This window comes from Gnatocerus cornutus, chromosome 6, assembly GCF_029298725.1.
Source record: "Gnatocerus cornutus isolate USDA-ARS CGAHR chromosome 6, icGnaCorn1.1, whole genome shotgun sequence".
Lineage (NCBI taxonomy): Eukaryota > Metazoa > Arthropoda > Insecta > Coleoptera > Tenebrionidae > Gnatocerus > Gnatocerus cornutus.
The window spans coordinates 15,338,607-15,364,905 of NC_142238.1; the positions used below are offsets into that span (position 1 = coordinate 15,338,607).

A 26,299-nucleotide genomic window follows, 5' to 3' on the forward strand; every position below is an offset into this window, starting at 1 on the left:
GGTTAATCCACTTACATAGATAAGAAACCTACCTGTATTTATCCACCTTTTTTCATGCAATGATTCTGTAAATTACAATGCAGGAAATAAATATCTGCATTTATCGCCATCTTTATTAAAATTAATCCACATTTATGTGTTATTTACCTTATATTAACATATGATAAAAAATTAGTGTTCAAATTAAAAGAATTGGAGTAATTAAAACTGTTTGGTTATCACCAAATGTAGCAGTCCGTGTGTTGGTTCGGCGTTTCAACCAGCTTGTCCGCCCGAATCGGAACAGAGGATTGTAAACCAAGGGTGCAATAGGATTTGCAAATTTTCTGACCGCAAAATATGGTGCAATAACTCAAATTCCATCGTAAATCAAATTCTGTTCTCTCTAGAACGGACCGTGGAAATGAGGCTTAATGGCCACCATACCGGTAGGTGCGAAGTCCGGGCCTGGCGCCAAGACGGCGCCTCCCGATATCCCTTCTCCACGTCTAGACCCTCTCGAATCTCTCCGATTGTCCCCGATGTGATCAACCCGACGCCGCTTCGAAGCGCCTCTCCGTCAGTCTCAATCGAGCTTCGGTTATGGGTACTACTGTGTGCGTGTGTGTCGAGGTGTGTGCACGTCATTTCGTAGAGCGGCGGCGGTGAACAGCCCAAATGCCGGTTACATGTTCATGTTCCGGAGCAGACGGGCCACTCTGACCAAAAGGCTTTTGAAAGCGCGCAAGCGGCGCGGACACGACGATGGCGTGGCGCGTCTGCTGAAGGATCTCCAGGATAACCAGCTGGGGATGCTGTGGACGGCGGTGGAGAGTCGAGGCAGGGACGTGTCCAGTTGTGTGCTGCTACCAAGGGATGGACAACCGCACGTGCTGTGTTGCCAGACGTGGCGGTGGCCGGAGTTGGCGCACGGAGACGACCTCAGGAGGTTGCCGGGATGTCGTTCCAATGGTGATCCCGTTTACGTGTGCTGCAATCCGTACCATTGGAGTAGAGTCTATCAACCCGGTGAGGATATACAACCGGCGCCGAGTAGGCTATGCCGTGACCTTATGAGGGGACAGATGACCTCGTTTTGGGTGGCAGGTGACATGGAGCCGGTTGTCAAATGTCGCCGAACACGCGGGCTTGCCTTTGTCATGTGTCATTCCATAGCCTACTAGAGTGCCTTATAGTCACTAAATATCAATTAGGCTGTGATAGTAACAAGTGAGCGCCATTCGCCAATGTCAAAAGTTGGCTAATCATAACTTTACTCCATTATTTAGAACAAATTAGCTGGTCTAATTGCACTATTCTCAAAAGGAACGTTGTGGATTTTGACGCCACTTGTAAATGTGGACTGCAAATACAAACTGGCTTGACAATCTGTTTTTCTATGTAAATCGGGCTCTTACTTTCAATATTCAAGTCATATCTTTATAGACATTGTCAAATGCTTCATGTATTACAGTTGCGCCCATTATAAGCATTAAATTTGAGTAGTGTATGCATTACCATAATTTTGACGTTTTTGAAATTGGAAATTCTCCAAATGGGACTACCAGTGTGCCATGAAAGTTAATCAAATTTGTCAAAAGTGACAGTAATAAAAATGAGGTTAGAAATGCTTAAGGATCTGATAATAATGTTAACCGAGTCTAAACTAGCCTTTATTTACCGGCATCTTCATTTTTCTGTACGAATTTCACGCAACACGACCCTAAGTCTTCGTTTGCACTTTTGGTCATGGGATTTTAGACAAGATTTTCACCTTACGTCAAGAAAAACAAATGTAAACCACACTTTAATGTCATGATTGATGTTTCATAGGCAATTAAAGGTCATTTCACACTTGACTGTCGTCATTGTCAAAATTTAAGTGTACACAAAAAATACAAAATTGGAAAAAATAAAATTTCTTCTGGCTTTTGGTGCATTTTCAACCTTTTTCGGCATCAGTAGTGTACAGTAACGGCCAAAATAAATGTACATTTTGGCTTTTGGACAGAATGCTTCCGTTATGCCAAGAAAAATAATGTGAACCATACTTTAATGTAACTATAACTTCAAAGTTTAGTTTTCATAGGGTATATAAAGGTAATTTCACATTTGCCGGTTGATATTGCCCAAAATTCCAAAACAAAAAGTCTTGTAAGCCATTTTAGTAGTGTAAATCGGGTTGTCAAACATGAACAATCCTAAAACAAATGAAAAAAAGTTTCCTTACAAATTATATTCCCTGATCATTAAATTTCTATCGCTGTGGGCTTTGAGAAACAACTCATGTCGTAGCTAACACCACCGCGGCAGTTTTGTCGTATGAAAACTAAATATTCGAGAGATTTGCCAGTTTTCAAGCAAAGAGACGACATGCGTTCAAAATGCATGGCCTACCTAGCTCACAAAATAAATATCAACAAAACTTGGCCTCGTAGTCCGCTTGGTACCATTTTTAGTCACCGCTGACCTGTTTGCTCATCAATCCAGGCGGTACGATCACAATTACGAGCACTGATAACACTTCAATAATTGCATCAAAACAAGGTCATTCTTAGCTAATCAGACTGCAACAGCTTGTCGGCAAATATCGATAATGAATTCTTATAGGGAAGTGGAATTCAAACCAACTGGCAGTACGTTTTTCAATGATTGGATTGGTTGGTAAAATAGTGTTTTTCTAGTTTCAACAGCGAATTTCTCGTGGGTTTTCGTTGCGAAAGACTTGTATTGTTGTTGACACGAAATGTCATGTTGATTTCTCGTCATAAAAGCGATTTTTTATTCTTTCACCGCCACAACACGAGTTTAAATTTTAAATGGAAATAGAATATTCCAATTCGAGCTCGAAACAATTTGTTAGTTGTACGTGTGGGTTGGTTGTACTTCCCATACTTTGTACGACTTTTCAGGCGTGGTTGAACTGTTATAATTTGCAGTTTCTGCCAAAAAATCTCGCTAAACTAATTCCTCATGATCTGGCGAAATGCACGTAGGAGTCACATTAATTTATTTCACCTTTGCCAGAACGTTGAGCATTTAGTTGCAAAGTTCTCTCATTTATCTTCTTTAAAATAAAGAGCTCGTATAGAAACCAATTGTTATCGGATAAAACTTTGACATTGACCCGGTTATATAACCAGAGTTTATTTATTTATGTTGGCTTCGTTATCATATCAAGGTATTTGCTTCGCAAAGAATGCTGTTTTATTTCGATCCGGCTCGAAGGACCACGAAATTCCATCCGTCGCCGCAACCATCCTTCACCGTGTTGACAGTTCAAGATTCCTCAATCGAGCCGTTAGCGGCCGCAGTTGGCTCATCCGGCCGACCAGCCCACTGGATTCCAGAGTGACTTCTTGGAACCATGTTGCCTGTCTTTGTTTTTTCGGATTTATATGGGCTTTTTAGCCTCGAGACCGAATCGTTAGCGCTCGTCATAATCGATGGGTCGACCACCAACCATCATGGGCTTGCGCGTCCCGAAAAGTACCACAAGTAGCTTACGGTAATTTGTCGTGTGGGACGAGAAGAAATTCATTCATAAGTGGGTGGATTTGGGATAATTTTGGCGACGAAAACGGACGCGAAAACCGTTACGTCACCGGAGGAAAAGGAGAGAAATTCGTTTGGTTGTCTTGGGGCAATCGTGGTTTTTATGTTGGATAAATATTTGGTGATGATCAACAGTTTATCAAAATCTCGGTATTTGGGATCGTTGGTGTTGATAATTGATCGCGACGTTATCAAACACGGTTCGCCGAAACAGAATTTTGTTCGAAGAAAAGAACGAAAGAGAAATTATGAAAACGAAAACCAATGTGTTCTAGAACACCCCTCTTTCAGAAGAAGTCAAATTTTAAATCATCGTAGGTTGAATTACTTGAAATTTTGAAAATTTGTTTCAATAAATTAATTTTTTATTTTTTAAATTTTTTAATGGTTTAACTGGTTAAAGTTCGATAATCAACAACAGAATATTTGCTGAGAAAAGCATTTATGTCATACAACTCTAAAATCAAGACAACTCGGTAAAACAATTCCATAACGTAGTGTAAACGTACTGTTTAGTTTAGTTCTGAATGCATTGCAAAAGTTTAATATGCAATTTTGGATTGTGCTATAAATGTTCTATCAAATTAAAGTAATCGTAAGTTGGTGTGAATCGTCAATAATTTTTTAAAGCCATTTTTATAATTAATAGGCCGATTTTGCGTTAATTTTGCTGGGTAGTGTACATAGTTAAAATGTCTAGAATGTGCGCCTTTTTCTCAACAATTTTCCAGTTTGCTTAAGTTAATATACGAGTAAAAAGTAGAAAATCCCCCAATTTTCATAGCTGTAACACTAAAATTACTAAAATTACGATGTCAGAACATTTTGCTTCCTCTTAAAAATTTAAATTTCCAAATATTGTCTTTTTTGCTCAACAATTTTGCAATTTGGTAGAATAAAGACACGGTTCAAAAGTAGTAGTTTTCCCAAATTTCAAACAATGAAGCAATAAAAATACCGAAATTTAAATGGTGGATGTCGGAAATTTTTGCTTCGTTTAAAATAAAATAAATTTTTTAAGGTCTGTGTCTTCCGTTCTAGACTTTTATAATTTATTGAAATTAGTACATAACTCCTAGGTAGTAACCTTTCCAAGTTTTGTAGCCGATGCACTGAAATTATAAAAACCTTTATAAAAACAAAAGGTGTTTCAATTTTTTGCTTCGCCTTAACAATTTCTAAAATTGGTTTTGCTCTATCGTTTTGCAATTTGGTAGAGTCAATTCATGGCTCAAAAGTTGTGTTTTACCAAAATTATTATAATACTAGTTATGACATTTTGATAACCACGTTATTGCAACTTCTTATCCATCTGCCTTGGTTTTAGAGTTGTATATGACATAAAGCAGCAAACATACTGTTATCGACTACAGAATTTTAAACGTCTAAGCCATCAAAAGTTTAAAAAATAAGGAAAATTCAAATATTGATGCATACATTTTCATAACTTTGCAAAATAAAAGTAATTCAACCTACGATGATTTAAAATTAGATTTTTTTTGAAAGAGGGGGTTTTCGTTTTCATGAGCAATTTTTTTCGAATAAAATCCTCTGGCGCCGAACTATGCAAAGTTGGACGGCGTTGTTTTGATGCTCTTCTGAATGTGAGGTGTTTAGAAATCTCCGGTCAAGTTTCCGTTCACTTTCCTGAATTCCTCGCCTATTTCGAAACACTAGCACTATAAAGAACCATTAAAGAAAAATCCGTCATGTTGAAAACTGCTCTTCCCATGTTTATTGAATATAATTAAATGATTACCCGAAGGTTATTATCTGCAGAAATACGTTGTAACATTATCAAAATTCTTTGAAATAGCCGCCATCTCACCAAGTCTTGCATTAATTGTAAATCCTCCATTTATTGACACGATAATAACCAGCTATCTCTAACCTCTTCCTCATTATCTCTCGTGGTAATGGCTCAAAATTGAACGTAGGAAGTCGGAGCAGCGTAGGCCGAACGTTCAAATATTAGAATTTTCGCGTAAAAAACCAACGCAGACAGCACCATGAATGAAAAAGAAAAGATCGCTCGCGTCGAGATTTTACGAGCTTTTTCGGGTCTCTCCATAAACAACTGATTATTTGGAGTCGTTCGTTGGCAGCACTTAAGATAGCAAAGACGCGTTAATGGTCCCGACGGGTTGTCGGAGCGAGAGGCAAAATCAGGTATTTGAAAGAACAGACGATCCGTTGACTACCACCCGGTGGAATTAGACCTGGTCTGGCGCCATTACTATCTCCTGGCGGCTCACTACCCAGACATGTTCCGAATCATGCCACACTCGGTTTCTTCAAAATAATTATGGGCTTCGAGAGACTCCGTGGGCTGCAATTCGGTTTAATAAGCAGCCTCGCTGGAAAAGCGGAATTTTCGGTGGACGAACCAGTTAACAGAACTCTTCACCAAGGGGAAGATATTGGAAGAATTCGGTATCTTCCACAATTAAAATAGTTTGCGTACTTCTTGTGTCACCTCAGGCTCGTTCTATGACCTCCAATTATCTCGACTTTCTCGGAACTCTTCCAGGCCATCATTTGCCTTGCATTTTCCAGAATTCGTTAGGCAGAAATGCGAAGAATTATCAATAATGTCATCTGAATTCTTTTCCGGTCGTTATCCTAAGTTTCGGACGCAATTCGTTTCCAATAAAGTTGCGTTTTTGAAAAATTACCGACTATCATCCGCAATTTATTTACCAGGTTCTGGTTCTAAAATTTTGAAATTTGGCGAACTGAATATGCGTGCCAAAAGTAGTTATTTCTCCAAGTTTCATTCTTATATTCCTGAAATTGGCGAAAATAGGAATTTTAGTAAAAAAAGTTTAAAATATTTGGTTGGTCTCTAAACGAAATTTTCTAAAATCTCAATTTTTTGTGTTAAAATTTCACAATTTGGCACAGTTATTGAGCACTTTAGAACAACCTTCCCAAATTTTATTGTCATACATTGAAAACTAACCAATGTACGAATTTTAGTAAAAAAAGTTGACAATACATAATTGGTTCGTCTCTAAATGAAATTTCTAAAATCTCTATATTTTGTTCTAAAATTTTGCAATTTGGCAGACTAAATGCGCGTGCTAAAAGTAGTAATACCTCCAAGTTTCATTCTTATATTCCTAAAATTAACGAAAGTACGAAATTTAATGTAGAATATTGAAAATTTTCAGTTTGTCCCAAAACAAAAAATTCTAAAAAAGCGGTTTCTGATTTTAAAATTTTGAAATTTTGCACACTAAAAACGCGTGTTAGAAGTAGTAATGCCCCCAAGTTTCATTCTTATATTCCCAAAATTAGCGAAAATACGAAATTTCATATAAAGTATTGGACATTTACACTTCGTCTCAAAACAAAAAATTCTAAAAAATCGGTGTTTGGTTCTAAAATTTTGAAATTTGGCAGACTAAATACTCGTGTTAAAAGGAGCAATGCCCTCAAGTTTCATTCTTATATTCCTGAAATTGGCAAAAATAGGAATTTTAGTAAAAAAAGTTTAAAATATTTGGTTGGTCTTTAAACGAAATTTTCTAAAATCTCAATTTTTTGTGTTAAAATTTCACAATTTGGCAGTTATTGAGCACTTTAGAACAACCTTCCCAAATTTTATTGTCATACATTGAAAACTAACAAAGGTACGAATTTTAGTAAAAAAAGTTGACAATACATAATTGGTTCGTCTCTAAATGAAATTTCTAAAATCTCTATATTTTGTTCTAAAATTTTGCAATTTGGCAGACTAAATGCGCGTGCTAAAAGTAGTAATACCTCCAAGTTTCATTCTTATATTCCTAAAATTAACGAAAGTACGAAATTTAATGTAGAATATTGAAAATTTTCAGTTTGTCCCAAAACAAAAAATTCTAAAAAAGCGGTTTCTGATTTTAAAATTTTGAAATTTTGCACACTAAAAACGCGTGTTAAAAGTAGTAATGCCCCCAAGTTTCATTCTTATATTCCCAAAATTAGCGAAAATACGAAATTTCATATAAAGTATTGAAATTTACACTTCGTCTCAAAACAAAAAATTCTAAAAAATCGGTTTTCGGTTCTAAAATTTTGAAATTTGGCAGACTAAATACTCGTCTTAAAAGGAGCAATGCCCCCAAGTTTCATTCTTATATTCCTAAAATTAGCCAAAATACGAAATTTAATATAAAATATTGGAAATTTTCACTTCGTCCCAAAACAAAAAATTCTAAAAAAGCGGTTTTTGGTTCTAAAATTTTGAAATTTGGCACACTCAATACGCGTTTTAAAAGGAGTAATGCCTCCAAGTTTCGTTCTGGTATTCCCAAAATTAGCGAAAATACGAAATTTTATATAAAATATTGGAAATTTTCACTTCGTCCCAAAACAAAAAATTCAAAAAATCGGTTGCTGGTTCTAAAATTTTGAAATTTGGCAGAACAAATCCTCGTGTTAAAAGTAGTAGTGTCACAAAGTTTCATTCTTGAATTAATAAATTTAGCGAAAGTAGGAATTTTAGTAAAAAAAGTTGAAAACATTTTGTTGATCGTTAAATGAAATTTTCTAAAATCTTTATTTTTTGTTCTAAAATTTTGAAATTTGGGAGACTAAATGCGCGTGCTAAAAGTAGTAATGCCTTCAAGTGTCATTCTTATATTCCCAAAATTAGCAAAAATACGAAATTCAAGATGGAATATTGGAAATTTTCACATCGTCCTAAATAAGAAATTAAAAAAAATGGTTTCTGTGCGAAATTAATTAGACACATTTTATCTCATTAACAAAACCGATAAATTCGTCTTGTTGGATTTATGTTCTGCGTTTAATGATTTGATAAATCGAGGGTCGCTTGTATGGATAACGGCGGTTGTGTGATTTAGTGCAATTATGGTAATGCTACTTCGCGACGTATGCATTTTATGGCAGATATATTGTCTTTAAATGAAGCTCCCAAAAGACCATAAAACACAGACAGTAAGTAATAGGATTCTCGAAAAAATCGCTATATCCAACCGACTGTATTTCATCATGACAACAGCACATAAATTCCTGCTTCACTTATTTGCTTGTTGGCTCGAATACCAACCTGAAGGAACGGAGTCAGCGAGATTCTCACGACTTCGAAAATTACCCTCGCATGAGTCACTGTCAAAATGGAACTGATCAAAAATGACTTAATACGGTTTTATTGTGTTGTCTCTTCTAATTCCGCAATCCTCTTCAGGTCGTTTTATTTCAAACACGCGACGTTTACAAGCTCCAAATAACAACCTGATAAATACTTAAGTTGGCTCGTTCATTGTTCTATTATGAAATGTCATTAAAATGTAAACAATATTCTCGAAAGCGGCGTAAAACAATTGATTTTATGGCATAAATTTAGTATGACTTATCGAACTTGACTGTTTTTTGACTCCAAATTACGCCCCTTTTTAACCGCACACAAAAATCGATGTAATGACATATTATTAAGTACAGATATCGTATTAAAAAGCTCTCGCATGCCGCTTATCGCCAACCCCATCGGAATTCTCCCTGAGCCTGCAGGAAGCGCCAGAAAATATTCGCTAGGTGTAAACCATCCTCTAGAACCCCCTCGCCATATGAGCAACACGTGCAATGCACATTCTTCGTTCCGCAGGTTGCAGGAAGCCATCAAAACACTCGAAACATCTTCAGGTATTCCCGATAAGAGCGCCCGAATAACAACGAAGATTGTTTTCGGTGTGATAAGGCAACTGGCGCCAGGAATTATCACGCCAGATTTTGACAATGGAATTATGATTTATTATTGAGAGTCGTAATTAAAAAAAGTAATTAAGAGATGACGCGAAAACGGGAAAATCGAAGGAGGAAACATGTGATGTGGCGCCTGTCTGGTGAAGGTGAAAACGGTTTTTTCTCGGTTTTTTCAAATCTAATTTCGTAGACGTAAAATCACGACACCCACGATGGTTTATCGCGTTTAGTCATGGATTACGAACTATTTTAAAGTATCACAAAAATAAATGAATATTGAACTGCGGCGCCCGCAGCGATAAATGTTTACATACTCCGGCGCCAATGCAAACTCGCCATATTATTTATTGTATTTTCTTGTAATTACGTCGCGTCTTATTACCTTTATTGTGTAATTAATATTAATGGATTATATTATCTCTGCTCAAATGAGGTGTCGAGGGAGTGCCAGACGTGACAAAAAATCTCCAAGCACAGAGCTGATTAGTTTATTTTCACTATTGTGAATGTCGCAATTTAAATTAATTATGCACTTTAATTAACACTCGCGGAGCCGACAAAGTTCAAACCGATTTGGGGTTCTAACTATTTATTTTGTTGCAGATACCCCTCCACCTCCGTACGTTTGCTCCGTGGACAAAAAACCAGAAGGTAGGTCAAATTTTCATCTACAGGTGTCCCAGAACTCGCGCCACAAAGAGAAAGATTCTATGGATTTAACAATTCTGAACTAAAATTTTTTAGCGAGAAAAATAATCGAGATAAAGCGAAAAAACGGTGGCCAATCCCGAAGCTGAACAGAATTTGAAAATCGGTAACTAGGGACACGAAGTATCATTCATTGGTCAGATGATTATTACCTAGGAAATTGGGATGGACTTTTATTCCACTTCTAGAATAAGCTTTTGGGATTCGTTGTTAACTTTTTGTCATTTTTCGAATACTATTAAGTTTTATCAATTTTTCTTTTGAAATTTACTATCTGTATTGCTGGGTCATGAGTTCTGGGACACTCTGTATTGTTAACCCTTTAACTGTTGTGAACGTATAATATAAACGTTTTGACATTTTTCTCAGAAACTACAAAGGGTGAGAATTTGAAATTTTTGGAACAAAAATAAGCGATTAAGACAAATCGAATGACAATATTCAGATATTCGTCACGTAAATGTGGATGTATTTATTCGATTCGTCTTATCTGCTTACTTTTGTCCTAAAAATTTAAAATTTTTATCTATTGCATTTCTGAGAAAAATGGCAAAACGTATGTACAGGTGTCCTAGAACTCATGACCCAGAGAACAAGGGTAGGTGCCTCCAAGTTTCGTTTTTGTATTCCTAAAATTAGCGAAAATACGAAATTTTATATAAAATATTGGAAACTTTCTCTTCGTCCCAAAACAAAAAAATGTAAAAAACCGTTTTTGGTTCTAATTACGCGTGTCAAAAGTAGTTATTTCTCCAAGTTTCATTCTTATATTCCTAAAATTAGCGAAAACACGAAATTTTATAAAAAATATTGGAAATTTTCACTTCGTCCCAAAACAAAAAATTGTAAAAAATTGGTTTCTGGTTCTAAAATTTTGAAATTTGGCAGACTAAATACGCGTGTCAAAAGGAGTAATGCCTCTACGTTCCATTCTTATATTCCTAAAATTAACGAAAATATGAAATTAATTGTAAAATATTGAAAATTTTCAGTTCTTGCCAAAACAAAAAATGCTAAAAAAGCGGTTTCTTGTTCTAAAATTTTGAAATTTGGCAGACTAAATACGCGTGGTAAAAGGAGTAATGCCTCGAAGTTTCGTTCTTGTACTCCGAAAATTAGCGAAAATACGAAATTTTATATAAAATATTGGAAATTTTCAGTTCGTCCTAATAAAAAAATTCTAAAAAAGTGGTTTCTGGTTCTAAAATGTTGAAATTTCATCTTCAATTTGCATATAGAATTCAAAAATGCAATAAAATATAGGGTGTTCCATTTAAAATAAGCAAGTTGACTGCTACTTCCGGCATAACCGGAAGTGTCACGTAAATGTGGATCTATTTATTCTATTCGTCTTATTTGCTTACTTTTGTCCCCAAAATTTGAAATTTTTATCATTTGCATTTTCTGCAAAAAACGTATATACAGGTTGTCCCAGTGGTCATGACCAAGAGAACAAGGGGAGGTGTTTATTAGTGTTCGAGAAATGACAAAAAGTTAACAACCAACCCCGAAAGCTTGTTCTATAGGTTGATTAAAGGTCATCCCAATTTCCTAGGCAACCAGAGATTGATTGGCTAACGTTTTTTTGTTTTAACTCGATTATTTCTTGAGTTAAAAAAATTTTGTTTGCAGTCTCCATAAGCCATTTTTCTCTGTGTCACCACTTCTGGGACACCTGTATACACTTGCAACAGTTAAAGGGTTAATAAGTGATCAAGAGTTGGCCAACAAATTCCCCTTTTTTCCCTCGTGATCTTCAAGTACTAACAGGTGTGTGACATATTTATAATCACGTTACGTGTAGGCGTTCATTCTTAATTCAAGGAAATTTATTTATAATTTTCCATCCGCGACGTTGTCATTGGAGCGAGGAGAAGAAACGAACTCAACAGTAAATAGTAGCCGTGTTAATTTTTCAAACTGGTAGTTGGTATTTTTCTCACAAACGTTATGTCTACATTACAAAAACGTCGAACCATTGAAACTTGAGCGGCGACGACATCTGACCGACCTTGATGGTCAACTTAACATGTCTACATAGTCGTATTGCTTAGCAATTTAATGCGTTTTATTTAACCATACACATGAGATATTATGGTCAACATTCCCATGGACCAGTCGAGTCGTTGCGAAAATAATCGCCAGATGAAAACCACAACGCTCGAGTTATTGAGAGCTATTAATAAAAGCGCGCTACATGACAGGTTATCTGCTTTATTTTAATTATAACGTGCGGAAATTGGAGGCCGTGTGGCGAAACGCGAGATCTACGACAGGTGTCAATGTGTTAAAGGACAATTCGCGCCAGATGAAACTGTTAATTAAAAAAATCACAACTCTCTTCGACTGAAGAATCGGAAAGTCCCCTAAAATTGGTGGCATCTGGTCGCGACATCACGTCCCCCATCCTGCGTGAGGCGCCGGTCTTCTCCCCTTCACCAAAGAAAGGGGCCAAACCCATTACTCACCTCCCCAATATTACATAACACCTTTTCTCATCAAGCATGCTCCTGTCATCTTCGTCGCACCACGTGACCGTAATTTAGAGCGTCGCCTACTAAGAATTCATTTGGCAATCAAGAGTGACAAGTGTGAAACAATGCGTTGTAAAGTAGAACAAAAGAATTCCGAGAAACGCCGAAAAATGTCAACGCGGTGGTGATTTACACTGGGATTTTTCTTGTTTCGATGATATTCTTATTTGTACGCGATTAATCTGTTTTCCGTAAAACAAAGCGATAAATCCGGACCAGCTGTATACACAGACGGTCCTCGAGCACAATTAAAGGAAGATAAACAGAGGAAAAATCGAAATTTAAGATGGATTTAAGCGGATTCTGGTTCTAAATTTTGGAATTTGGCAGACTAAATCCGCGTGTTGAAAGTAGTTATGCCTCCAAGTTTCATTCTTGAATTCCTAAAATTAGCGAAAATACGAATTTTTGTAAAAAAAAGTTGGAGATATTTGGTTGGTCTTTAAACGAAATTATCTAAAATCTCTATTTTTTGTTCTAAAATTTTGAAATTTGGCAGACTAAATATGCGTGTTAAAAGGAGTAATGCCTCCAAGTTTCGTTCTTGTAGTCCTAAAATTAGCGAAAATACGAAAAATATTGGAAATTTTCACTTTGTCCTAAACCAAAAAATTCTAAAAAGGCCGTTTCTGGTTCTGAAATTTTGAAATTTGGCAGACTAAATACGTATGCTTAAAAGTAGTAAAGCCTCCAAGTTTCATTCTTATACGCGATTAATCCGTTTTCCTTTAACAAAACGATAAATCCGGACCAGCTGTACACACAGACGGTCCTCGAGCACAATTAAACGAAGATAAACAGACGAAGAGAAAACAATTGGAGGTTTGTTGAGCGGATGGTAGTTGTATTGTTAACAGCTTCTGGGAAAAAGAAACGACGGGGTTTCAATACGAATTTGGATGATGGTATTCGTGAGATCTTGATTGAAGGCGCCAGGAAACGGATTATTCGGTCTTAAAAGGAAGCGACCTTGCGGTCGCACCATAAAGGGCCGTTCAATGCGAATCACTGCCGAAAGGGTGTAATTGCTCATAAAAAGAGAGGAGCGCTGACTTGTTGCAGCCGCTGGACGGGACAAATATCATTTATTTTCCCAAGAGCAACAAGTGGCGGAAGAATCCGAAACGGAATAGATTAGGAACTTTCCTTCTGATCAAAGAAGTTGATTGTCGCTCCGGCAGTTGCGTCTTTTGTCACGCGTCCTACACGACTTTTCAATTAATTTTCGTAAAAATATCAAAGTGAAAGACATATCTGCTCAGTAATTGGGCTAAGCCGTCCGAAAATAGCCATCATCGGCGGAAATAAATCGGACAAACATTATAAAACACTCTCATATGAGACGTCAAATCAGATTTCATTCTTGCAAATGGCAAAATAACGAAAACGTGTTAAAAAACCAGACACCGACGAAATACCAGCAGCGGTAGTTTGCTCTCCAAGAATAGCAAGGCGCCGGTTTATTTAACTTTCCACTTTAGAAAGGTCAGACGTCCTGCACGCTGGCGCTAACCAAATTCCGAATAAATACACGAACGAAATGTAAATAACGAAATTCGTAGGTGTGATAATGCCTTTTTCGTACGTAATTAGTGCCGCCGGAGCTGGAGTTATGTTTGACCGCGGCGTGGGCGTGGCACCGAAAAACCCATTAACTTTTACGTTTGATTCATCTAAAGTCGTGTTTTGCTTCATGAAGAAGATTCCAGCGGTGGAAATTGTGATGAGGTCCATATCGGTGGCGACACGTGTTAACAAAGTCGGCGCCCGTCAAGGCTGACTTGATTTAAAAGCGCTCAACATCTAAGCCCACTTGATAAATTTGGCAAGGGACTTTGTTTTTGACATGGTATTGTGATAACCACGCACGCCCTCTGTGATCGTGTTTTAGCCCTTTTCACTGATGGATGCACTTTTATTTTTAGATCGAGCGCCAAGCGAAGACGCTCCTCTCCCTCTCCGCCAGTTCCCAGGGTCCCTGACGACGAATGGAGATGGTATGTACCGAAACGTTTCTACTCTAGTCATACATGTACCGAAACTGGATACATTTTCTCAGAGTTCGTTAGAAAACTCCAAATGCCTCCAAGATTCATTCTTGAATTACGAAAATTAGCGAAAATAGGAATTTTAGTAAAAAATCTCTTTTGTTGGTCTAAAATTTTGCAATTTGGCACAGTTATTTAAGAAGTCTTAACCGAATCATTTCTAGTCTTGCTATACATGTACCGAAACTGGATACATTTTCTCAAAGTTCTTTAGAAAACTCCGGTCGTATTCTGCGGTAGGTGATTGCATATGACATCATAATACCTCTCTCTGGCGGGCCCCATTCAAGGTGACCAACAAGCGTGGCTCCCCCATACTCTTTCTGCCCTCAGGGCTCTTAGGGCGTGGAGTCTTCGGCGTACATACGCATGTTCCATCAAAAGTGACAGTGCGAATCAACAATCCCCAATTTCGAAGGCGGCACCAGCCTTGACTTTGTCGCTTTGATGATTTTTGATTGATAAATTTTCAAACTGGTTCTGGGAAATGTCAGCGACGTGGGCTTGGGAAGGCGACGAAGTGACCCTTAAAATTTTCGACAGCAAAACGTGTGAAGTACCGCCAACTCCTCTTGTATAGCGGCAACTGTTGCATCCGGAAGTGTATTGTGTCCTCGGCATCTGGCTTCTTCGTCTCTCTTCGGACAGCGAAGCCATCCTTGTTACACCTGGCGCCTCGCGACCAAGTCAGCCGTCACGGTCGGCGGCGCTCATGCCAACTATCGATTTTAAACAATAATAATGCCGCACTCGCAAATTCCATGACCCGTTAATGTAACTTTTGACACCGCCGCACCATTTTTTTTTTCCGACGCCACTGTTATTTTTGGCGGATTTGACGTAATAACCGCTTATCTCTGTTTTTGTTGTGGCTGGTATGACGGCGTCGGCTAAAATTACTCCATTTTCGACTCCAATTCGACCCGATTTGAGACCAATTGAACCTCAATGGAGCCAGAAGTTGTCGGTCGCGGATTGTAGGTAATCTCGGCGAATTAGATAAGCGAATAAAAATAATCTGAATGGAGAAAGGCGCCCGGCGCCTTGCTGCATTCACAGGGAGCTTATCGCGGCCGCGGAAGGCCAGAGAAGGCCGTAGGAAGGACATGTGACAACATCGCGTTCGGCGCACCTTAACTTAGGTTCGACTCGCCCACGTTGCCATACATGATCCAGCACGAAACAAATGCACATCACGATCGATGCGATCGAAAGGCACGTCTGGGATTGACTCGGACCTATACTGTCACAAAATAACCTCACAGTTATCGTCCGACGAAGTTCAGCAAACTTTAATCGGACGCATTGGAGGTTTTTCTATGGGATATGAAGGTGGCGAGGGAAAAAATCTGACGATCAGGAAGCAAACCAGAGCCTCCTATGACTGCGCGATTCCCTTTTTCGCCGATAACTTGATCCGGCGATTTATGGAAGGCCTTGACTTGTCAATTGTAATGACGCAAATCATACGAAAAGTGAAAGTATGCAGAGGCTATTTGACCAAATCCTCTTTATCTCGCTCTCATCTTCCATGTGTTTGCGCCACCTGTTGCATTCGATCAGATATAACCATCGATCTTGTTTGTGGAAGACGCGATGAAACAAACTTTGGTCGGATGTGGGAAAGAAACTAAAAGTGGCCATTTTTTAACAACACCCCAAAACGGATTTTTCGTTATTCACGAGTGGTTGCGTGTCGTCACGTTTTATGAGAGACAAAAACGTCTTTTGATGTATTTCCATGTCGGTTTATCATTCGTGATTTATGTCGACCACTGCTTTATGCATACTTAACAATTTTCTTCGCGTGAAATGCACATACCACACAAGTACCAACATAACGAACCGAAACAAAAAACTGCCAATAGGTCAACAAACTAACTTTCTTATATTACTGGGCAAAACGAATCGTCCACGCCGACTTAGAGCCTTTAGACTTATCTAAGCTCATATCTTATCGTGACATTTAAATCACAGCCACCTTGAATCTGACCTGACCTGACTTAAGACGAACTTGCGAAGTAAGAATAGGTCAACCAACTCCCCGAAATTTTCCCTTTATAATTATCCTCTACGAAAACAACTGTGCACTAATTTGGCAGAGTCGCACCATTTCGGGGAATCGAAATTGAAGCCGACTCTAAAACCCCCTTAATCGCCAAGGTTTGCTCGGAAGAGGTGAGCTGATTTGAAGGGGAAGTTGTGCAGATCTCATTACCGGTCGTGTCAAACATAACCTCGGTGCAACATTTCGAGTGTGTGACGTAACCTCCACGATTGGCCGTAATCTTGGCGCCAGCATCGAACTCGTAACATCTATTTTTATCCGTGCGACCACACATCTTCTATCGCAATGCATAAAACTCAAATACAACAGACAAATTGAACTGGACACGGGTACACACACCCATCGAGGAGACTGTGGGTTTTAGGGACTTTATCGCGGCAGAGTTGGAAAGTGAGGCAGGTCAGGGGAGATGTGTTGACCCCACAAACTCACGGAAGTTGGGGTTGGAAAGGGGGAAAAATTTAGTGGAGAGATTGCATAAAAGTCCGAATTTACGACTATAAACACAATGCTAAGTAATCACTGTTGTTACTTACTACAGTCGATAACAAATTAAAAATACAACAGTGTTTACAACGTTCTCCTATCACGAAATGCAAAACGAAGATAATAAATAACAGATTATGACCTGTCATCAATCATCATCATCATCATCATGAAGAGTTCAGCGGCGACTTAACCCCAAAAATGTCAGACCAAGATGGCGCATCCGCCATCTTGTTCAACAGGAAGTGTTGTGCAAGGTCAAACTTGAAATTGTATTTTCAGTTTGGTAAATAAAGTTTTTGCGAATTTGCGTGGTTAAATTTAGTCGTTAGGTCATTGCGATATGGCCAGTCACAACACTGGCGCCGCTGCCAGTCACTAAGGATTGCCACTGAATTAAAAATCGCGGCAGGACACGGTGTAATAATCATAGTCTACCTTGCCAATCCTGACACGTGGGGACAGGGATTTTTACAGTTGGCATCATCTCAGATGAATGATTTGATAAGCGGCCACTATCAAGATACCGACTTGGTTACTCGAGCGTGGCCTCTATGTAAAACAGTTATTTCTCTTTTCCCAGGTTGGTACGACTGTCACTCGACAACCGTGTTAATTTCCCGTTCCGCTTACAATTGTCTGGAAACAATACACCATAAAAGACAAAGCGATGAATGACCCACATTTAGAGCGCCTTCAATTTTCATAGTTTGATACCGTCTGGTTGGCGCCATCGCGATTTACGCGCCTGTAATGAGCTAGGCGTTACGTTGGCAATTGATTGGCATTAAATGAGCGAAAAAACATTGGCACTGACTGTCGAGAGCATACAATGTCGGCTGGCCTCTTCGTTTCTGGCGCTAGATCAAAAAATCAAGCGCCGATTATTAACCGGCTCGACATTTTTTCTGGCTGATTGCCATCAATCCACGCAGAAATATGAAGGTACTGTTGGTTGCAAATGCCATCCAAGGCCACAGATCCGAAAATTCCTGTTGCAACGATTTGGGGTACAAAAGATGATCGTAATAAAAATTTAATTAGTTTGTTACCACCGTTTCGGAACTGCTGTCGCATCTGAGAAGAATTTTACTTCACTTCTTCTGGTCAAAATTGGCAAATGTCAAATTCTGGGGGAACTGTGATGCCAACCCTGCAACCTTAAAATTTTCAAAGTTAATTCCTTAAGATTTCAACCTTAAATAAAGAAGTATAGTTCGTACAGTAAGAGATTGAATGACAGAAAAGTCACTAAATCTACGCGATTAAAAGTGTACCATACGCGCGAAATTTAAAATAAGCCCACTTGGTGTCAACCCTGTCAACCCAGTTCACGTAGGAATTTAGTGTTTTTAGTGTATTTTGAAGTATAATTTGCTGCCAACCTTTATGTCAACTATCAAAATCTCCAATCTCCAACCGGATATACTATAACTGTCAAAGTGGCAATCGGAATTTCACCCCACATTTTTGAGGGCTCGCAATAATGAATTACAGTCCACCCAAGGTCACAAATTTTATTTATTAATTTTCATCGTGTAATTTGTTCCTCTTGCAATTACATTACATTGCGTCGCAATTAAATTGGTTTGTTACCATTTTTAAACAGCATCGCATCTGAGGAAAATTTCACTTCACTTAAGGATTGCAGTAATTAATTAGGTAACTTTGATGCACAGCAATGTTAATGTCAAAATTAACAAGTGTCATATTCTGGTGGAAAATGACGCCAACTTTGTCGTCTTAAAATTTCCAAAATTAATTCATCAAGATTCCAACCTTAAATAACAAAATCACTGTCAAAGTGGACACTTTCAACCTAAATCGACTGTTCAACAATTTTCTTGTCAAAATAGACAACTGTCAAATTCTGGGGACAATGATGCCAACCATGTCATCTTAAAATTTCCAAAATTAATTCGTCAAGATTCCAACCTTAAATAACAAAATTACTGTCAAAGTGGTCACTTGCAACCTAAACCGACTGTACGACTTTCTTGTCAAAATAGACAACTGTCAAATTATGGGGACAATGATGCCAATCATGTTATCTTAAAATTTTCAAAATTAATTCGTCAAGATTCTACTTACTCTCAAAGTGGACACTTGCAACCTAAACCGACTGTACGACTTTTTTGTCAAAATAATCAACTGTCAAATTCAGGAGGACAATGGTGCCAACCTCTCATTAAAATTTCCAAAGCTAATTCGTCAAGATTCCAACTTTGAATAAAACCTACTGCTAGTGCGATGGTTGTAAGGTTGAGATTGTTTGCCCGGCTTGCTAATATCGTCAATTTGGTATTCAAAACGGTTGACCTTGAACTTCCCTGCTAGCTTGATAGGAGCCCACTTAGTCGTGCCTATTGTCTGTCATTGAACCGATAGAGTATCTCCTCGCCGATAAAATCGAGGTAAAATTTGTCATTTCCCCGCTCGTCATAGCCATGGCTGGCAACCTTTCCGCCCTCGTCGTCTGAAGACAGGTGGTGTGACGGTCGGCGTTTTAGTATAGAATCCGACTGGCGCCCGCCATCAGACACGGTGCATTTCGTCCGATAATGCTCGGCGACAAACACCATTAAGGCGCCCCCCCATCGTTCGTTATTTCCATACAAAGGTTGTTTCTTAATGTCAAAACCACGATAGTTCGGACGTGGTCGGACGACAATAACAATTCGGCACATGTACGAAATTAAAACCGGCGACGAGGCGCCGGCGCCAATGACTTTTTTAAAGACAATAACGTTGGGCAAATGTTTATTTTTAAACGTAAATGCCTTGACGTATCTATTCGGCGCCTTTGTGGTTATCGAAAGCGTGCGTTGATTTGGAAAAATATGCAGTGAAGTTTGCCGCGGGTTCAGGGAAATGATTGGAATCAATTGGAAGAGACTATTATTAGTCTATACCATTCAACGATCAAATCGAAATTAAACTGTAGCTCACAATCATTGCGAGTTGATTTTGGTTTGAAAATCGCCGACCTTGGCGGTTCGCAGAATCGATTTCGGTTGTCATCACGCGAAAATATTGTCATCAGGTCGATAAAGTCGCCCGAAATAATTGCATCGACATCGACAGGATAATAACCTATTAAGATAATATATTCATTAATAACACCGAATCCGTGGAAAACGAGCAGTGTCACTTGATAATGGTGACTGGGGTTAAATACACATTGCTGCCAACTTGGATCCAAGACAAACGGAATAGATATCAGTTGGCTTTGAAATTTCAAGTCATGTCTTTGATTGTTTGTTTCTGTCAAGTAATTTGACGTTGTCGAATTTAAAATTTTGTGACAATTTTAATGAACGGTTTTGAGAACGCTGTCATGTTTGATTCATATTGCAAAAAGTTCTTTTATGAAAAACTAACTACAACACGTACTCTTGCTTTCCATTATTTGCATTTCAAGACAGTTTTCATCTTATAACCTCAAAATTCGCAACTGTCAAAGTGGCAATTAAGGACACCTGTGCAATTCCAAAGGTAACTGAGGATGAGTTTTTATTTAATCTCTCGGTATTTACATAACAAGTACGGAAAGTGACCAATTTCGCACGAGAGTGAATGTAGTGCAAGAAAGACACTAGTTATGTACACTATTTTTCCTACGACCTTCCATCATCTGTAACAAACCATAACCATATGTTTCGACAATAGTTCATTTCTTATCTATTCTAAATGTCATTTTCCTACAACCTCATAAAAGTGACGTATTCTACATAGTTAGATGGCCATCGTTTTCGTACATGTATTTGGGAAAGTTAAAGTCACTAGTGTGATATTAATATATCCGCATAGACCTGTCAAAACTTGTCAAAAACGACCGACAATTCATTTTTATCATTATGCATGTTGCTTTTCAGGGAATCATCTAGATATTTGAGACAAAAATTGAAGAGTTACATTTGTATTTTAAAATAACTGTCAATTTTGACAGGTCTGTGCGGATATATTCTAGTGACTTTTATATAGGAAACATCAACTTTCGGGGTCATTTAACCGTGTGGAAAATGCCACTTTCCTATGAAGTTGGAGGAAATAATTTGTGTGATTGGTCTTAAAATTGGTGTAGTATCGTGACAGCTGTCGAGGTGTCATGATACCAAAGTCGTAAAAAAAGTTGCCAACTTTAAATTGTTGGTCTTTGTGATAACGAGCATTTATCTTTGATGCGTTGGTAGCGCGCTCATATTGTTTCAGTCGTAAAACACCGACTCTAGAGATGTTGGAATAATCTAAAAAGCCATCGACCTCCGGCTACAGCGGCCGTTTTCGTAATTCTTAACCGTGAGGAGGTTCAACTAAATGCATTTAACTGTTTACTTTACCTATCTCGTAATAAATTGATAATTATTAACCGTATATTCCAGTTTTTTAAATCTCGACATGTCCGGCAATTATATCAAAATGTATACTTCACCGCGCACCATACATGGCGGCTTATAATTATATATTTGGAAAAAAATCGTCCAACTGCATTCCTAGTCCGATTTTTAACCCCCTTACTAATGAGCTTTATGGGAACATCACAGGTGTAATGAGACGTTACAGAATCGCCAACTGAAACACCTGCCATGTAAGGAAAAATCCGCGGAAAGTCGCGTGGGAAATAATTTACTCAAATCGAACCTTGACCCTTCCAAAGTTGCACTTTTGCAACGAAGTTGGGTGAAAGAGAACCGAACAAAAGAGAGTTCGTTGTTCAAAGATCGAGCGGGTGGGGGGACAGGTGTTTTTGATCGATCAACATGCACCTCGCGGCGCCGGCAGATGGACGCTTGGCGCCACGTCAATGACGTCATTGTCGTTGTTGATGTTACAGTCAGCGCACCTGTCAATGCCATGCACATTTGCTTATCGTAAAGTTTGCGTTTTTATTATGTCTAATGGGAATTTTGAGAGTTCGCAACTTTCGGCTTGGCGCAACAGGCGGAGATAAATTTTTGAGTTGGTGGAATTGTCCAGCGTTCGACGATAAATTTTCTGATTGGCACTACTGCAGTGGCAGTTGCGAGCTTTTTACTTTATATTGCATTCTTGGGATTTATGTTACCGCATTACCTTCCGCGTATCTTCTATAAATACACAGTAAATCCTTCGATTAATTTTTATTGGCGTGTATTGTGTACTTTTACTTACTGACATCGCGAGCAATATCAACAAATTCTTTCTCGTTGGTTATGCAACCAGCAATGACCTGTGGTTATTTTCGCGTCAAGTTCAGTAGACTCTCGATAATTTGAAATTCAAGGGACCTGGCAAAAAGTTCAAATTATCCAGAGAAGAAAAAATTCAAATGAACAAGAATTAAAGGCAAATAGATAAGAATAAACAAACCAATTAGAGAAGAGAGCGTAAAATCCACTAACTACACTTTGAAGACATCGTCAAACTTATTTTTTTGTAAGTTATGAATTCTTCTGGTGAAACAGATTTATGCTACGACGAAACTTTTATTAAAGAACCCTTTATTAAAAGATCTGTTTTTAAAGACTTCGGGAGGAAAAAATTCATATTATAGAGTGTTGGCAGGAAAAAAGTTCTAAATTTTACTTCAAAATAACGAGGGGACCAAAATACAGTAATAGCTATTTAACGAACAAGTTGGTTAATGAAACCGATTAATAATTGAGCGATTTTAACCGGCATGAACAGCTTTTGGGGAAAATAGAATTTTTTCGTTTGAAATTTTTCTCGTTTTGGAGTTCAAACTACAAGAAATCTACAAGAAAATCGAGATATTTTCTCTGATTACAGCTTCTAAGGAAAAATAAAAATATTTTGGTTGATTGAGTGGATATTTAAAAAAATCTCGTTTTGGAGTTCAAACGCAAATCCACAAGAAACTTAACACATTTACTCAAATTACAGATTTTGGGGAAAAATGAAATTTTTTTCATTAGAAATTTTGAGCATTTTCCAATTTTACATAAATTTAAAAATTCATATTTTGGTAAATTCTATGGATATTTGAAAATTTTCTCGATTTTGAAGTTCAAACAGTGCAAATCTACACGAAAATCGACACATTTTCCCAAATTACAGCTTTTGGGGAAAAATAGTATTATTTCATTCGAAATTTTGAGCTTTTTTTAATCTCACAAATTTAAAAAAAATCATATTTTGGTTGATTTTGGGTATATTTAAAAAAATTCTCGTTCAAGCAGTTCAAACAGTGCAAATCCACAAGAAAACTTACACATTTACTTGAATTACAGATTTTGGGGAAAAATGGAATTTTTTCATTTGAAATTTTGCGCATTTTCCAATTTCACATAAATTTAAAAAACATCATATTTTGGTTAATTGTGTGGATATTTGAAATCTTTCGCGTTTTGGAGTTCAAACAATGCAAATCCACAAGAAAATTGACACATTTACTCAAATTACAGATTTTGGGGAAAAATGAAATTTTTTCATTAGAAATTTTGAGCATTCTCCAATTGTACATAAATTTAAAAAAACATATTTTGGTAAATTCTATGGATATTTGAAAATTTTCTCGATTTTGAAGTTCAAACAGTGCAAATCTACACGAAAATCGACACATTTTCCCAAATTACAGCTTTTGGGGAAAAATGGTATTTTTTCATTCGAAATTTTGAGCTTTTAATCTCACAAATTTAAAAAAATCATATTTTGGTTGATTTTGGGTATATTTAAAAAAATTCTCGTTCAAGCAGTTCAAACAGTGCAAATCCACAAGAAAACTTACACATTTACTTGAATTACAGATTTTGGGGAAAAATGGAATTTTTTCATTTGAAATTTTGCGCATTTTCCAATTTCACATAAATTTAAAAAACATCATATTTTGGTTAATTCTATGGATATTTGAAATTTTTCTCGTTTTGGAGTTCAAACAATGCAAATCCACAAGAAAATTGACACATTTACTCAAATTACAGATTTTGGGGAAAAATGAAATTTTTTCATTAGAAATTTTGAGCATTTTCCAATTGTACATAAATTTAAAAATTCATATTTTGGTAAATTCTATGGATATTTGAAAATTTTCTCGATTTTGAAGTTCAAACAGTGCAAATCTACACGAAAATCGACACATTTTCCCAAATTACAGCTTTTGGGGAAAAATGGTATTTTTTCATTCGAAATTTTGAGCTTTTAATCTCACAAATTTAAAAAAATCATATTTTGGTTGATTTTGGGTATATTTAAAAAAATTCTCGTTCAAGCAGTTCAAACAGTGCAAATCCACAAGAAAACTTACACATTTACTTGAATTACAGATTTTGGGGAAAAATGGAATTTTTTCATTTGAAATTTTGCGCATTTTCCAATTTCACATAAATTTAAAAAACATCATATTTTGGTTAATTCTGTGGATATTTGAAATTTTTCGCGTTTTGGAGTTCAAACAGTGCAAACCTACAAGAAAATTGACACATTTTCTCAAATTACAGTGTTTAGGGAAAAATGGAATTTTTTCATTTGAAATTTTGAGCACTTTTCTATCTCATATAAATTTAAAAAAAATAATACTTTGGTTAATTCTGTGGATATTCAAAATTTTTCTCGTTTTGGAGTTTAAATAGTGCAAATCTACAACAAATCGACACATTTTTCCAAATTACAGCTTTTGGGAAAAATAGAAATTTTGTATTTAAAACTTTGAGCAATTTTTCTCTCACATAAATTAAAAAAAAACAACACATTTCTGTTAATTATAAGTAATAATTATAAGAAAATTGGCAATTGCGTGTGTAATTGGTTGCCTATAATAAACACATTGAATCATTCATTAATAGTCCAGTTTAATGCATGATTTCAGCCGACAATTCATGCATTAATAGTACCTAAAAACAAACGATCGCTGGAAAAGTGTTTTAATTAATCGAGAAAAATCGAAGGGACCGGGAAAACCTTCAAATTATCAAGAAATTCAAATTATCGAGAGTTTACTGTATTTGAATCTTTTTTGTGACTTTGGCAGTGTTGTAAGTTGTGTGTTTTTGTTGCAGAATCGTTTCGAAACCCATCGGAATGGTGCAGACTGGCTTATTGGGAGTTGGCCCAACGTGTGGGCCCGCTGTACCCCGTGGAAGCCCCGGCTGTGAATGTTTTCGGTGACGTACCCTATTGCGATGGTCTATCGCTAGAGACTTTAGCTCAACAAAATTGCAATGCTCCAGAGTCAGTGCGGCATGGGAGGTGTAAAATTGGCTTAGGTAAGAAAGAAAGAGTCTATTATGGTTGTGATGTTAATTTTCCGTTTTTTCTTCCAGGCGTTACGCTGTCTCAGGAGGGCGGATCCGTGTGGGTGTACAACCGCTCGGACAACCCGATCTTCGTAAATTCCCTAACTCTGGACAACGCAGATTCTCCTTTACCTACTCGAGTACCTGCCGAGCAATGCCTGTGCGTGTATGACCCGATAAAGGCGGCTCATTTAACCTGCGGCTGGGGTCTCAGCACTCCGTTCGGCCCCGTCGATCCAAATTCCATAAGGATCAGTTTTGCCAAAGGCTGGGGCCCTTACTATAAACGTCAGGAGATAACTTCCTGTCCATGTTGGCTAGAAATACTTTTGGCGCCTTGTAGGTGATCGAAAGAGTCGATTCCTCAAATGTGTACAAAAATGGAACTAAATTGTGATGCAGTCGACTTCCGTTGTCGCTACCTTATTGCTACCGAGAAGGCTGAATTTTTAATAAAGGAGCGGTGCTGTGCTGTTTCCGTCCTACTCTTGTTCTTCATTTTTCACGAGAAAATTCCTGCCTTTGAGAAAGATGGGTGATGCCTGGCCACAGGGTAAATGGAAGCCAACGTGTGCGGTTATATCTATGGACTTTAACAAATTTACAATGAAGGAATTCAAGATATTTTTATACGGTTTTGTTTGTTATTTAGTTTTGTTCTGTGTATGTCGCCGGATGCTATAGTGCGTTTAAAACCACGCCTCCTCAGTGTCCAACGCGCTATAGATCGAGGAACTGTAACGAAAAATGTGAGAGTAGAAGTACTGATGTGTCGTAATTTAGAATTTATCAAAAAAAGGCCTTATGCACATCGTTACAACGATGCGCATTGTAAAGGTACATGAAATTTGAGGCTTCTTGCTTCAAGTAGTGGGGGACCATACGTAAAATAATTTTCAGGTTATTTAATGATAAAGCATTTTTATTTTTGTAACGGTCGAGTGTTGATTATTTTTTTGTGTAACACACTTTTCATCCTTG

General features: G+C 37.5%; 1 protein-coding gene across 1 annotated transcript; it reads left to right on the forward strand.

Annotated features, from left to right (window-relative positions):
- Positions 1–531: 531 nt before the first annotated feature.
- On the forward strand, positions 532–26,010 carry Dad (Daughters against dpp). Its single transcript, XM_088038134.1, has 5 exons — positions 532–1,008; positions 9,847–9,894; positions 14,411–14,482; positions 25,082–25,288; positions 25,346–26,010. Exons 1-5 carry the CDS (start codon positions 669–671, stop codon positions 25,663–25,665), a joined length of 987 nt encoding a protein of 328 aa, XP_087894260.1. The 5' UTR covers positions 532–668; the 3' UTR covers positions 25,666–26,010.
- Positions 26,011–26,299: the final 289 nt, after the last annotated feature.